Source organism: Pipistrellus hanaki (genome assembly GCF_964339955.1).
Source record: "Pipistrellus hanaki genome assembly, chromosome: 14".
Classification (NCBI taxonomy): Eukaryota; Metazoa; Chordata; class Mammalia; order Chiroptera; family Vespertilionidae; genus Pipistrellus; species Pipistrellus hanaki.
Window position 1 is genome coordinate 18622245 of NC_140516.1, and position 14965 is coordinate 18637209.

At 38.0% G+C, this 14965-nt stretch overlaps 1 protein-coding gene across 3 annotated transcripts in view; it reads right to left on the reverse strand.

Moving 5' to 3' along the window:
* MYPN (myopalladin) overlaps positions 1 to 14965 on the reverse strand; it is an 88837-nt gene that overhangs the window by 38338 nt on the left and 35534 nt on the right. For all 3 annotated transcript variants that reach the window (XM_084904240.1, XM_084904241.1, XM_084904239.1), the window contains 4 exons: positions 10545 to 10720; positions 7841 to 7892; positions 4085 to 4199; positions 2995 to 3066 (listed from right to left, as the gene is read on the reverse strand). In XM_084904240.1, coding sequence (XP_084760366.1) covers positions 2995 to 3066; positions 4085 to 4199; positions 7841 to 7892; positions 10545 to 10720 — 415 coding nt within the window. The remainder of the gene's footprint in view (positions 1 to 2994; positions 3067 to 4084; positions 4200 to 7840; positions 7893 to 10544; positions 10721 to 14965) is intronic.

Below are 14965 nucleotides of genomic sequence, written 5' to 3' on the forward strand. Positions count from 1 at the left end.
CAAATGACTGCTGAAGCAGCTGGAGCCAGGGCTGCTGCAGCCTTGAAAGCCCGCCAAAGCAGCTGCTGCTGGAGAGGGAGCCGTGAGAGGAGTAAGATTCTAATTTGATCGTCTACCTCCCTTCACACTCGAGAAGTGTGAGCACAGTTTCCCCTCAGAAATAGAGTGAATGTGTTTTTTGATACTGTACAGAGTATGAAGGATAGCCTATCTCCATAAAATATGTTAAAACATAGGTGTCACCTACCATCAGAGCAATGAACTAACAAAGAGAACCCCTGTCTTCTCTCAAGCGCTACCACTGTTTTGTTGTTCAGCCCTCCTTTTCATTTTAACCTTCTTTAAAAAGAGGGTAATACCAGCAACTCCCTATCACCAAAGAAGGCACAAGGAGTTAAATGAAACTCTGCCTCTCTGATGCTTTTTTTTAAAAATTGGCTTCTTGCCTTTACTGTATTGGCAAAGACATGCTTTGTTGGGCAGTATAGAAAGTGAGTCATGGTGGGTTGAAATGCCTGAAGTTCCTAACCAAGTACATAGAGCAGAAATAACCCAAATAAACATATGCAAATGACCAGTTATCAGGGCTCATGCCACGTTATTACCATCACCAGCGGCTCTGACTCAGACTTTTTCTAATGACACTGGCAGTGACTATGACCTCAATCCTGCCGGTACTGATGGAAACTAACGTAAGCACGCTGCCACTGATAAGTCCCTCTGGAATCTGAGTCACAGCCTATCCCTGTGCCCTACGCCTGAGCAATCCTGGTCCATTTATGGAGGCAAAAGCATACATCTGAAGGCTGAGAGAGCCTCATCAGAGTTTGGGTCTTTGTACTAAGGACTGTTTTTTCCACTATGGATCTAATGTTTTTGGAGATTTATCTAACCAACAACTTATAAACTAATGATTATTCATTTTCCCATTTTTATTTATCAAAGGCATATGTATATCAGCCAATCAGAGTATCTAATTAGAAGTTCATCAGAGTCGCCACACAAAGACAGCTAAACCTGTTACTCTAACCAGTCCATGAAAATGCAATGTAAAGAATAAGTGTTGAAGTCCTACTGTACTCTTTGGAACAATAAAAATGACTTTGGACCTATTATTACCTTTATGGACTCCTATGCAGATATTAGAAATAGGCTTCAAAGTGCTTGGGAGGGACAGAAAAGTAAATAGTTTTATTATTGTGCTGAATGTTGTATCAGAGGTCTGCACCAGGTGACAGATGCAGGGAAGACAGAGCACCTAGGAAGATTTAAAAGTGAGTAGAAGGCACTCACTGATCTCTGGCTGGGCAGCTGGTAGTAAGGAAGAGAAAAGAGAAGGAGATTTCAGTTGGGACTAGGTACATATTATTCTGTGATTTAGTTGCTTTTGAAGAGTCAGCACTGTTTCTCGGGTGTGACAAAGTGTCCTGATTTCTGAGGCACTTAAGCTATGTTTTAAGGCTAAGTGACTCAGCTGTGAAATAAGAGACGATTACAGATAGCTCTATTAGCTATATCACACACACACACACTCACACACGTCCATTTATGACTCATCACCAAAGTCTTGTATTTGCCAAGTCACAGCATGTTTCTTTCCTATGTCACATCTTTGAAAATAGCAATGCTGAAACATCAAAAGCAGGTTACAAGAAGTGAATCTGAAAAATCAAGAGGCATCTTGTTTTCCATATCAATGTTGACTCAACTGATATGGATACGGATAAGCATGTCTCCGTCTAGACTTTAGTTGATTTTGGAAAACCGTTTTGGATGAGCCGATATGGTGGGCACCTCCCTAAAAGTGATGTCTGTGGGGGTTGTGGATTTAGCTCTTTCTTTAAGGTCAGTACTCATTGGGAAAGACACCGTTTTTGCCATTTTGCTCTACATCATGATGTCTCAGTCCCAAGACTACTGGCAGTTCGGTTTGGATAGGCCTTTGTTGTGGGAGGCTGACTTTCTATCCATTGCAGGGTGTTCAGCAGCATCTCTGGATGCCAACAGCACAATGTCCCAGATGTGACACTTAAAAATGTCTCCATACATTGCCAAATGTCCACTGGGAGTGGGTGGGGGGTAAGGTGGAGAGGAATTAACCCTGACTGAGAACCCATTTCTCCAAACTAAAGCATACTTCTGAGAGGACAAAATCTCTTTGGGTCCAAGTTAGCATTGATACAAACAATAAATTATAAATCCAGTCATAGATTCCATCCATGTAGTCTTCATAATACCAAATAAAAATACAATGTCACTCAATTTTTTACCTTTTAATTTATTGCCTTATAAAACATATAAACAAAGTCAATGCTATCTAAGGGGAAAAACAATTGAGTGAGAATTGGGAAAACATGTTTTTAGTCCTGATTCTGACACTAACTAATTCTGTGACTTTAATTAAATTGCTTACTAGTAAGCTCTCTGGCCCTCCCTTATTTTTTTTTTTTTTTTTCCATTTGTAAATGAAAGTGCTTAAGTAAAATTTCCAGTTCTAATACAAAAACTATGAGACTCAGAATTAATGCCACCACAATAGTTGATACCAGGCAATAGAAAAATAGGACTCTATCTTACAGTAAGGTTTTATGTTGAGTCTCCTAAGAACATCTACTCCATCTCTTTGAGTGCCAAAGAGACTCTTTTGGTGCAATTCAACTCTTTTGAAAGCCCTTCCAGAGAAACCTTTGGCATATAAATGGCTAGAAACTTGTCACCTGACCCCTAGGTGTGGCTATTGTATTGAACAGCAACAGGACGCCATAAAGAACAATGTGGTTAGTGGAGAAGACATTTCTTTCATTACACAAACTGTTATTAGAAATCTGAGATTTGAATGACATGGTAACAAATACTAAAAATCCCAAATCCTATACTGTACTTACAACAAACCAAAATCCTGAGATAAAATCAGTAAATATTGGGTCCTACAAGTTTGCTTGGGTATTATAGTATATTTAAAGCCATGACAGAAAGAAATAATATTTTCATTACCTTTGTAAACACCGGAGCTGCAATGATAGGTTTTCCATCCAATCCTTGCAAATAGTTAGTAGGGCTCCGACACTGTTAGAAGGGAATGAACAATAGATTCATTGTCACTAGCATTACTAGATAGATAGATAGATAGATAGATAGATAGATATAACACATTTACAGAATTTGGTGTGTGAAATTAATCTAAAACCAAAAGACTGACATTTTCTAAATCTATGAATTACAGACTTCAAACTTTATACTGAACTGATTGTTTTTCTTTCTAGATCATGGTGACTGCCTCACATGTGTAATTAACCCTAAATCCTGAAGAGCTTCCATAGAATTCCTGAGCCTCCACAGATCATAATTTGAAAAACTACTGGATTGGAAATAAATGTGACCCCTGTGCATTACTCAATGGGTTAAATAAGCAACTGTTTAAATTTTAAATGGTTTTAAGTCAATAATTATATCAAACATGTTACAAATATATTTAGAATAGTATGATTTTTATATTTTAGAAGTACATACATACATATATTTTCATATATATGCCTAGAAAATGCATGACCCTATCTGCTAGAAACTATTAAAAGAAGGTACCTCTGAGGAGTAGAACCTTAACTAAAGCTTTTACTTAGTATAGCTTCTTCTCTATTTTTCCAGTGTTTTCACACTAAGCATGTATTAGTATCATCATTATCATCATCATCACCATCATCTTGAAGGATGAGAGTCTTTAACATATTAAAAAAAACCCAAAAAACAATTTCATGGTTGCTCCCTTAGAAAGTAGAATTCTGAGTGTCTTGGGCCATTGTGCGTAATCCATACTCTAATGCCAATAAAGCTGGAATATTAGGGACTAATTTATAAAGGGTCTCTATGAAATTGCCCATGAGTTAGAGAGTGTGTTTCCAAAGTAATAGGAACCACTGATATCCTACATTAGAAGTACAGATTATCATGATCATGGAAATGAATTGCCCAAAGTCATTATGATGATGCAACAGAGAAGAACATGATCGTGCCATACAAATGGTCATGTTCACAGTGCCTGCCTGTCACAGACTATGGCACTTGTGTTTCCCTTAGACTTTTGTACCTGTTGGATGGTTGATACACTCGGCCGGGCCACCACATGCTGGGCTTGGGGTACTGCTGAAGGAATGGCTGCAGAAGTAGTGGGAGGGGGTGACACCTCTTTTGGCTTCTGGATTCTGAGAAATGATTAAAACTTTTATAAAAATAGACCTATCATTGCTTGTGAAAATTCTTTCAGCAAAGTTAGTAACGCTGTCCCTGCTTATAGTTAGATATAATACAAGTCTTTGGTCAACAAGATTCCACAAGCCATAGGGCTTCTTTCCCACACACTTTATTACATGTGAACAGGAAGAGGGTATCATTCCTGTCCCTGTGTTAGCTGCTCTCAGCCAAGCTGGGGACTTGTGCATGTTCACAACTGAGAATCCAGACAAGCATGAGGAGCATGTGCAGAAGATAATTTTTGGAGATTTGTTTTGCCCTCTGTATTTTCCCTCCCCCATCCATTTCAAGTAAAAGGCCAGGCTTTATAAATCTTTGCTTCTGGGATTTGAGCATGGCAGAAAGCAGAAATAGCCTGAGCTCTTCAAGTTGTACAAATTAAAGGGATTATTTTAAGGTCAAGAGAGCCAAGAAATATTATTGAAGAGGCTGCAGAGGGAAGATTATTTTAATTTTGTGGATCTTGCCAGAGAACTTGAGTCCAGAGGGGATGGTAACACTTATGATTAAAGAGTACCACTCTTGCTAAAGATATCAGCACCCAAGCATATCAGAAAGCAACAAAGGACTGGACTTAAAGGGGCCTTGAGGTCTGGGACATGGACCTCTCCCTAATAAACTGGGTGGGGAGGGTTGGGGTGAGTAGAAGACCGATAACAGAATGGGCTTCCCTTTTGTTTAGATGTTACCTCTGTCTGTCTCAGCTTCCTCATCTCTAAAATGGGGAAATAATAATTTTTCCCTCATAGAATCTTCATGAGGGTTATAATTCATGAAAGATGTATAGAGCAGTGTTTAATATAAAATATTTTACACATTTATATCCCAAGGAGCTTTCCGCTGTCAGGGAGGAGGAAGGGGACAACCAATAAAGGGTGATTAAATATTTTCCTAACCAGGCAAGCTGGGGTCTCAGAAGCTGAATCACGTGGTCATACAGAGGCATCCATTTTTTTATTCCATAGTAATAGAACCCCTGATTTCTTTACATGGCTACTCCAGACAAACACTGAATCTCCCAAACTTCATTGAAGGTAGGTGTGGCCACACGACTACTTTCTGGTCATGGGATATGAGGGATAGTGATATCTGTGATTTAAGAGATATGACCTTAAAAGGGGGTCAGACCATGCTCTTATTTCTTCCAAGAAGAAGATGAGGCTACACCATAGAATGAGATGAAGCAGAAAGCTGAAAGCAGATTGGAACTCAGGGGAAGGTGGAGCTGTTCTATTAGCTAAATCCATATTTTTATGTAAATGAGAAATGTCTTATTTAAGTTATTATTTTGAGTCTTCAGTACACATAACTGAAGCTAAACCCTAACTATTACAAGTAGATATAAAGAGAATAAACAAATGAGTTATTTCTTAATTATTAAGTGTGTATATCAAAATTCACACCCAGCCGAAATCTGTTTGGCTCAATGGATAGAGCGTCGGCCTGGGGACTGAAAGGTCCTGGGTTCGATTTCGGTCAAGGGCATGTACCTTGGTTGCGGGCATATCCCCAGTAGGGGGTGTGCAAGAGGCAGCTGATCGATGACTCTCTCTCATCAATGTTTCTAACTCTCTATCTCTCTCCCTTCCTCTCTGTACAAAATCAATAAAATATATTAAAAAAAAATTCACACCCATTAGGCTTGTAACTGTGTTATAAGAGCCCCAAGGAGGCAGTGATAAATGAACAATAGATGTTTATTACAGAACTTGACTAGGTTTTGAAGGCCAGGCAGAGGAGATAGGCCATTCCTAGAAAAGTGAACAGCTAGACAGAGGTAAAATGAAACGTACATTGTTTGAGTGAGATGGCAGTGTGCAGAGGGCTTGAGGTGGGGGAGTGGAGGAGGAGAGGGATGGAAAGCCTGGATGATACTCTACTGAAAAAGGCTTTGTATGCTAAGCTAAGAGTTTTTAAAAATGTTATTGTTTTGTGTTTTATTTTCCCATAGATAATTTTTTTTTAAGTCAGAAAAATGACAGGGTCAGAATGATCTTTCAGAGAATAACTGGTTGTATTTGGAAACTATAAAAGAGAAAAAGGTTGGAACATCTGTAAGGCGGTGACTGGCATAAAGAGGCAGGAACAAAGGAGGAATTGAACTGAAGCCATGAGAATAAGGAAGACAGCTGAAGGGAGAAATCATTTACTCTGGCTATGAATTTTCATATCTGCACAAAAGCTAAAAGCAAGTTATCATTTCAAAGTAGTCACACAAAGGATTTTGAATAATAAGACATGATCTCTACCCTTCAGGAGTAAGTACCCCTTGTAGGGGAGGACAGAATGCGCAAACACAGTTACCAGCTCTTTAACCAGTCTTCCAAATATTGCCACTTGTTTCAGGTAGTCTCAAGGCATGGCTCTTGTGTCTGTTTCCAGTTCTCAGGTCTTCTCTTCATTGCCTCCTCTGAAATGCCTTTTCCTTTCTTATTTGGGAGTGTCTACCTATTGTTCTTTTAAGCCTGAGCTGAAGGTCACCAATTCTGTGTCTTCCTTCCTGATCTCTCTTTCCATCCTCAACCAATATCGTCCTTTGTGCCAAGTCTTTTACAGCTTGTACATAATTATACCACCGTTTATTACACTTTATTACTCTTACGTCTATATGCTTGGTATATACCTTTTGCTATATTTGCTATATATTTCATTGCTCTAAATTACATTTGTGTTGGACTATAAGCGGGAAGGCAGGAAATATCTGATTTTTCTTAGTATCCATTGCGTCTAATTAAATGTCTGGTGTAGAGTAGATGCTTTGTCAATGGTTGTGAAAAGTAAGGAATAGATAGATGTAACTTTGTTTAGTACTCATAACAATTGTTCAGCAAAAAAAACTCACTTGCCCAGATCACTCACATAAATAATTTAGGATCACCAGGTTTTGTGTTCTTGTAAGTATGATTATTTAGTCAGAAAACAAAGTTTTTTTGAATCACTGGATGTGTGTTTTTCACTCGGTATATATAGATATGAAGATAATTCATTGGTGATATCTCATCTTTAAAATAGCGGGAAGCTTGCCTGGCCAGTATGAGTCAGTGGGTGAGTGCTGACCTATGAACCAGGAGGTCACAGTTCGATTTCCTGTCTGGGCATGTGCCCGGGTTGTGGGCTCCGTCCCCAGGAGAGGAAGTGCAGGAGGCAGCCAATTAGTGATTTTCATCATTGATGTTTCTATCTCTCCCTCTCCCTTTCTCTCTGAAATCAATAAAGATATATTTTAAAAAATATTGGGAAGCTTGAATTCACAATTACTTTTCACTAATGTGTTGGAAATGGCCTTTTATTTTGCACAAGTAATAGCACATTTACTGAGAAAATTTAGGAGAGCCCATTTCTAACTCTAAAGGGAACTTATAAAAAAAACCCACTAGCAAAGCTACTGATGCAGATGGGTCACATGGTTATTGGAAAACCTCCTATGTGGAAAGAGTATTTTTATTCCTCCTGTATATTTCTCTCTTTTAACTGCTATTAAACAAGAAAGCCTATATTTAAATAACTTAATTGAAAGCAATGATTAAATAACAGTAAAACACTGGGAATATTAAAATTAATCTAGGCAAGACTTAAGCAAAATTAGAATTACCGATTCATTTCTTCCTTGTTAGGGTCCCCTTCTGAGTCAGAAGAAGAAGCCCCTGAAAAAAATAACCAAGACATGAAACTTTTAAGGTAATTTCTTAAACTGGTTCCTAGGCATTTGAAGACCTATAGAATTTCAGACGTAAAAATGAACTTGGTGGTTCCCTACACTAACACACACCCACTTTTACAGGTGAGGAAATGGATTTTAAGTAGCTGAAGGGCTTGCTCAAAGCCACATGGTTAATTAGTGATAGTGTTCAAATTAACTGGTCCAAATTCCAAGTGTTCTTTATATAAAACACCTGCTGATGCCTTTGGACTAAAAAAAGTCTTTGCAGACATTAATGTGGTGTCCATAAGTCCTCTTACTCCTGACCTACCCAGACTAAATAAAAGAAGGGATTACATTGGATTCCAAACATTGTAGATGTAGGTGGATGCTCTTCCGCCTAGTCCTAATATTATCAAGTTATATTTCATCTCAGGAGGGGGGTGCTTCATGTTCTGTTGCCATAAAATGAAAAAAAAAAAATCAGCAATCCAATCTCAACACTGTTCCCAGAACTTTGATCCTGGCTTTACTTCTCGATATAGTAAATTCCAGGAAGATTTATCAGAGCTAAATCTGGAGGCATTTACTGAAATCCAAAATTTTGAGAATGAAAATATACCACACACTTCTACTCACATATTATTCACTATTATCATCATTATACACAATCTATTCAATAAATATTTATCAGATACCCACTATGAACTTGGCATTATATTGGAGATATAGAAGAATGAGACAGTACCAGCCTTACAATCTAGTTCATACATGGGCATTTAAATAATAATAATGCATTATTTAAGTGCTGAAACCAAGGCCTACATAAGGTATTTTAGCTGATAAAAGTGCCAAAGAATGGTTCCCAGAAAAAAAAAACCCAGGAGATGAGATAAATGGGAATAAAACTTTACAGATATGTAAGGAACATAAATTGATTTATTCTCTAAAATTAGTCATATAAATTTTGTGCTGATGTAAATGCCTTTCTAAGGTTGACAAATGGTCTCCTATCATCTACCCTTGAATCCCTGTGGTATATTTTCACCCAGGAACCAGAGTGACCATGTTAAAAGCTAAGTCAGATTATGTCACATCTCTGCTCAGAGTACTCCATAGCTTCTCATCTCCCTCAGAATAAAAGTCCAAGTCCTCGCAAATGAACTACATAATCTGTTCACTTGCCTCCTCCCATCTTGAGCCCATCTTGAACTTCTGATCTACCTGATCTTTTTTTTCTTGTTGCCTTACCCTGGCCACATTGCTCGTCTCTTTGTAGTAAGACAGGCACACTGCCACTTCAGGGCCAGTGCACTGTGGATTTCTGTGCCTAGAGTTCTTTTCTCTTGAATATCCTTGCAGCTCACTCTTTCACTTCCTCTAGGTCTTTCTCTTATATGTCACTAGTTAGTGAGGTCTTCCTTGATCACCCTATCTAGAATTGCAGCTTACACACACACACACACACACACACACACACACACACACACAATCAGACTTCCTATCCCCAATTATATATACTGTGAAATAACAAAAAAATATATATAGGTCACTACCCCTGGTTCCTGGCACAGAGCCCCTAAAACTGTTATAATTTCCTAAGAAATGAGCACTTTAGAGTATCTCTTGTTTTTGCCTTTGACTCCATTCCTGACACAGGCCTCCTAAAACTCCTAAGTGATAAGAGCACTTAATGGACCTTTTGTTCTAATGAGATAACTGGGTCAGCTCCTTTCTGGTTTTTGGATGGAGGCTCATCTTCAGAAAGACTAAGCCATGATTAGAACCTTGGAATTTTCAGCCCCACCCCCTACAACCCAGGAGGTGAAGAGGGGCAAAAAATGCCTTTGTGAGGAAGCCTCCTGAGCTATTATTGTAGGTATAGGTGGGCGGGGTTTGGAGAGCTCCCAGGTTGGTGAACATATTAGAAGCTTGGAATCCAGGAGAGTGGCACACCCAACTCTACTGGGACAGAGCTCCTATACTCAAGACCCTCCCAGACCTCACTCTCTTTATCTTTCCATCTAGTTGTTCATCTGTGTCCTTATCACATTGTTTAATAAACTGCTTATCAAAAGTAAATGTTTACCTGTGTTTTGTGACACACTAGAAAATTAATCAAACCGGAGTTGGGGAACATGGGAACCTTTGATATGTAACCAACCCAGACAAATTGTGGGTAATCTGGGAACCTACTACTTGTGATTGTGTGAATTTGAAGTGAAGAAGGAGCAATCTTAAAGAACTGAGCCCTTAACCAATTGGATCTGACACTATCTCCAGGTAATTGGTATAAGAGTTGAATTAAATTGTAGGATATTCAATTGGTGTCATGGAGAATTGCTTGTTGATGTAGGAAGTTTCCTACCCCCACACATACACCTGCTATATATATATATATATATATATATATATATATATATATATATATATATATATATATATATATATATTAATCTCATATACTTTATGTCTCTCCATTGCAATGTAAATTCCATCTTTCCATGAACCTAGGAATTTCTGTCTATTTGGTTCACTGCTGTTATCCCCACTGCCTAGAAGGATGTGTGGTAGAATAGTCCCTCAGTAAATATTTATTTATTATAACTATATGTCTTACCAGTAAATGCCATACTCCAAGAGTACTTTGCTTTACCTTCTATGTAAATCTCGGCAGAAGTTGAATCTGTCCCATAGATGTTAGAGGCAAAGCAGGAATAGCGTCCTGTGTCCTCTTCAAAGGCCTCAGCGATGGTCAGTGAGTGCAGATTTCCCGCCTGGACAATGTGAATGTCTGGGGAATTTTCAAGTTCCTTGCCTTCACAATACCACCTGCCAGGAAAGGAATATGGAATATGACTGAAATGTGAGAATGAATGACATAGATGGCTTCAGATGTTCCTTAAGAAGAAAACTGTGGCAAACTTAGAGTGAAAACATTAAACAATCCACTATTATAGTATAATTTAATTGTAACTATGAGAAGACCTGGCAATATTCAAATTATATTGTCCCTTTACTCAGGAAATTATAAAGTGGCTTCTATGAAGAGTGATACAACTGTGAGAAGATGGATGAAAAAACAAATATAGCCAACCGTGAAGAGCAGGGTCTTGGATGTGGAACTCGGCTTCCCTTAATAAGACTTACAGCTTTCTACAGTATGCATTAAGTAAGTACTAGTTTAGCTTATTTGAAGATGAGTTGAGTTTGTTCATTCCCTTCTACAAAATTTCTCCTGACCTAACTAAATAAAAATTATTCTGTTAGTTACTTGAATCATCAAAGTAAGGAGGATGGGTCATAGTCACCCAGGAGTGGCCCAATTCTGGCAAATAACCTAAGCATATTGCTATAAGTTATGGTATTTTATTTTAATTCTATGTATTTAAAGTTAGAAATTTTTATTATAACAGATTTTTGGCCAGAAGTTTACACAGAATATTACATAAAATAAAGTTTAAAATGTGGAGGTGCAAAATAAGGGGAAAGGCCAGTAAAACTACAAGGAAATACCATTTCTCACATAACAGATTGGCAAAAGTGTAAAAGTTTGAGCACTATCATACACTGCTAGCAGGGATGTAAAATGGTACAACTCCTATGAAAGGAATATGGCAATAACTTCCAAAATTACAGATGCATTTATCCTTTGACCCAACAATCTCACTTGTGGGATCTATCATTCAGGTACAGTTGAATAACATACAAAATGACAAATGTATAGGTATTCATTTAAAGCACAAACAATTAGAAACAACCCAGTGTCCATCACTAGGGGGCTGGTAAATAAACTATGGTACAGCCACATAATTGAACACTATGCAGCTCTATAAAGAGAATGATAAAGATCACTCTGTACTGAGATGGAAAGAACCCCAAGATATACAGTTAAATTTTAAACAGCATGGTTAAAACAGTGGGTATGGAGTGTTAGCATTGTGTAAGCAATGTGGGAGAGTTGAAAAATCAGGAACCCAAGTAAGTGCCTTGGGGATGCCAATGAGAGAAGCCAATTTGTACATCAGAACCCCAGCAAGTTTCAGGATTTGGAGATCCAAGTTTGGGGATGTGGAAACACACTGACAGCAAGGGAGAGACATGGACCTTAAAAGAGAGTAATTTATTTCAAATTTGAGAAATGATCATTTAGACTCCCACAGCTTGTCACATCCTGTCTTCAGTTAGGGGATGCCCCAGAATAAAGGCTGAGAAGCTGGCTGTGTGAGTAGCTGCTTCGTATTGGGACAAGAGGAAGAAAGGCTGCGGGAGGGATTTCTCTAGGGGGAAAAATCGGCCTGATGACTTAACTGCATGGAACAGAATACTTAGGAAATATTTTACAAATGTATTGGAGAATCGAGACAAGTCTGTGATGGGACCACAGAACTATGTACATAAAAAAGCAAGATAGTAATCAATTCCAGGCCAAAATAAAAAGTTGTATCAGCAGCCTGGCCAATGTGGCTCAATGGTTGAATGTCGACCCATGAACCAAGAGGTCACAGTTTGATTCCCAGTCAGTCGGGGCACATGCCTGGGTTGTAGGCTTGGTCCCCACTAGGGACATGCAGGAGGCAGCCGGTCAATGATTCTTTATCATCATTGATGTATTTATCTCTCTTTCCCTCTCCCTTCCTCTCTGAAATCAATAAAAACATATCAAACTAAAAGAAAAACAAAACATTCATTTTACCCTACTTGGATTAGCAGTGAATAATACTTACATAGTAACAAAAAGATAAACATTATTTTTTTAAGCAACAGTATGCTATAATTATATTGAGTCAATGCAGGAAGGAACAACAGAGATTCTGGTTTAGTGAAAGGGACGCTAAACCACCATTTTTTGGAACAGGAAGTCAATAGAAAATAACTAATATCAGCATAACAAGCAACAATAGAATAAGTATTACAGTGGTTCTCAAAGTGTATTTCACTTTCTCTGAAGACAAAACTATTTTCATGTAATACTAAGATATTTGCCTTTTCACATGTTGACATTTACACTGATGGTGCAAAAGCCACAATGGGTAAAACTCCTGGTGCTTGAGCAGCACAAATTAAAGTGCTGTCAACATTGACTAATGGTCATTGTGTTCTTTACCATCACACTCGAAAGCTTAAAAAAGAAAATCCGTTTTTACCTTAAAATATCCTAGATGAAGCAATAAAAATCATTACTTTTATTAAACTTCAACCGTGAGTCCATTTATTTTATTTTATTTTTTATTGATTTCAATGAAGAAGAGAGAGGGAAAGAGAGACAGAAACATCAATGATGAGAGAGAATCACTGACCGATTTCCTCCTGCAGGCCACCTACTGGGGATCAAGTCCACAACCTAGGCATGTGCCCGGACCAGGAATAGAACCCACCACCTTTTGGTGTATGGGACTACACCCAAAAACTGAGCTACACTGGTCAGGTTAAGTCCATGTCTTTTTAACATTCTGGGTGGTGAAATGGGAAGTAGCATAAAGCATTCCTATTAGATATGAAAGAGCACTTGTGTGATTTTTTTAGTTGAAATAGGAACTGAAGAGCCACTGACAGCTCATGGCTTCTCAGATGTGGGTATTAAGCAGTCATTTTCTCAAAATGTCATTTCAAGTACAAATAACTGATAACATTTCAAGTATAAATAACTATAACATTTGTCACCAATGAAGAATAAGAGAATTGGAAAACTGGAATCCTCCACAGTAAGTTTAGGTCTTCCCAATAGTTAAAGACTTTTTAATGAAATCAATTATCATATTAACAGATATGGTTTTTAAAAACTATCATATAAAAAATGTGCCAACATTTGGCAGGTCAGCATTACTCATTTTCCAAATGACTAATAGGTGATGCTTCCAGTTTTAATTTCTAATATGATAATTACAGATATAAACCACATAGATAAAACCTCTCTCTTTTAGGATTCGATAACTTTTAAGACTACAAAGGAGTTCTGAGAACAAAAAGGTTAAGAGCCAGTGGCATATCATTTAGAAATCTAGAGGTAAATAAATAGGAAATTGCAAAAAGAGTTGAAAGTGGTCTGCTCTTTAATATTCAACTTTTTATGAAATCTACCTGTATTAATTTGGAAAAACAAATTTAAATATTTCAAAACCAATAAGTAAATACCTCCCCTTATATAAACACTATAAGGTTATCTCATTTCTTTAGATAACGTTTCTCTTCCTTACCAAAATGAGAGTGGAAACATCCATGAGCAATTGGACAGCCAGGAAGTGATAAGAGGAATGATTCAAATGCCCAAACTCTCTGTCAGAAGCATTTTGTCCTTACTCAGACAGCCAGGATGGCTTCAGCCAACCCCAAAGAATAGTAAGTAACATCACTCTGACTTTAACACCATTACCCACTCAGAAATAATGCACCAGTCAGGCTGCCTTTTGAAAAGGTATTAAAATTGACCCAGCTATCCTAAGACTTTTGAGGGTAAGGTCACAAAGACATCTATCCATGTTAGGGAATGCTTTCATAGAAATGCCCTGGCCCAGCTATGTGTTTTAGAACGCCAAATCCTCATGACAGTTACAGAATAGCAGTGATTCATGGCTCAGAAGAAATGAGTCATTGATCTGGGGAAACAGGGCAGGTCCGGATTATAAAGAAGAGCCCACCTTTAATGCACTAAGGATAGCTCACCAGATCTGCTAATGTGGGCTAGCTACAAGCCTAAGAATGAAGACATGGAGGAGACACATTTTCTTCAGATGTAACTGGTGGGTTGCATACCACCATTCTGCTGTTCGGTTCCTCTTTTATCTAAGCTACGGCTTGAATAAATATTATGACTCATAGCTTTAGCACATTAAAAACTTCTAAATGTAATTTGAATGTGTTCTTCTGACTCACCAGTAATAATGCTCATTAAAAAATGATTACTCAGAGCCTTTCTTTAGTCCAGCTCCTGCCCTTCCAGCCCCTGTTCCACCTCTTATTGTTCCCTCTCCTAATGCCTTGTTCACTTCCATCTCAGAAGCTGTATATCATTTATAATTATACATTCATTCTGTATAATATACCCAATACTGGACAATAATGCCACAGGGCAAAGAT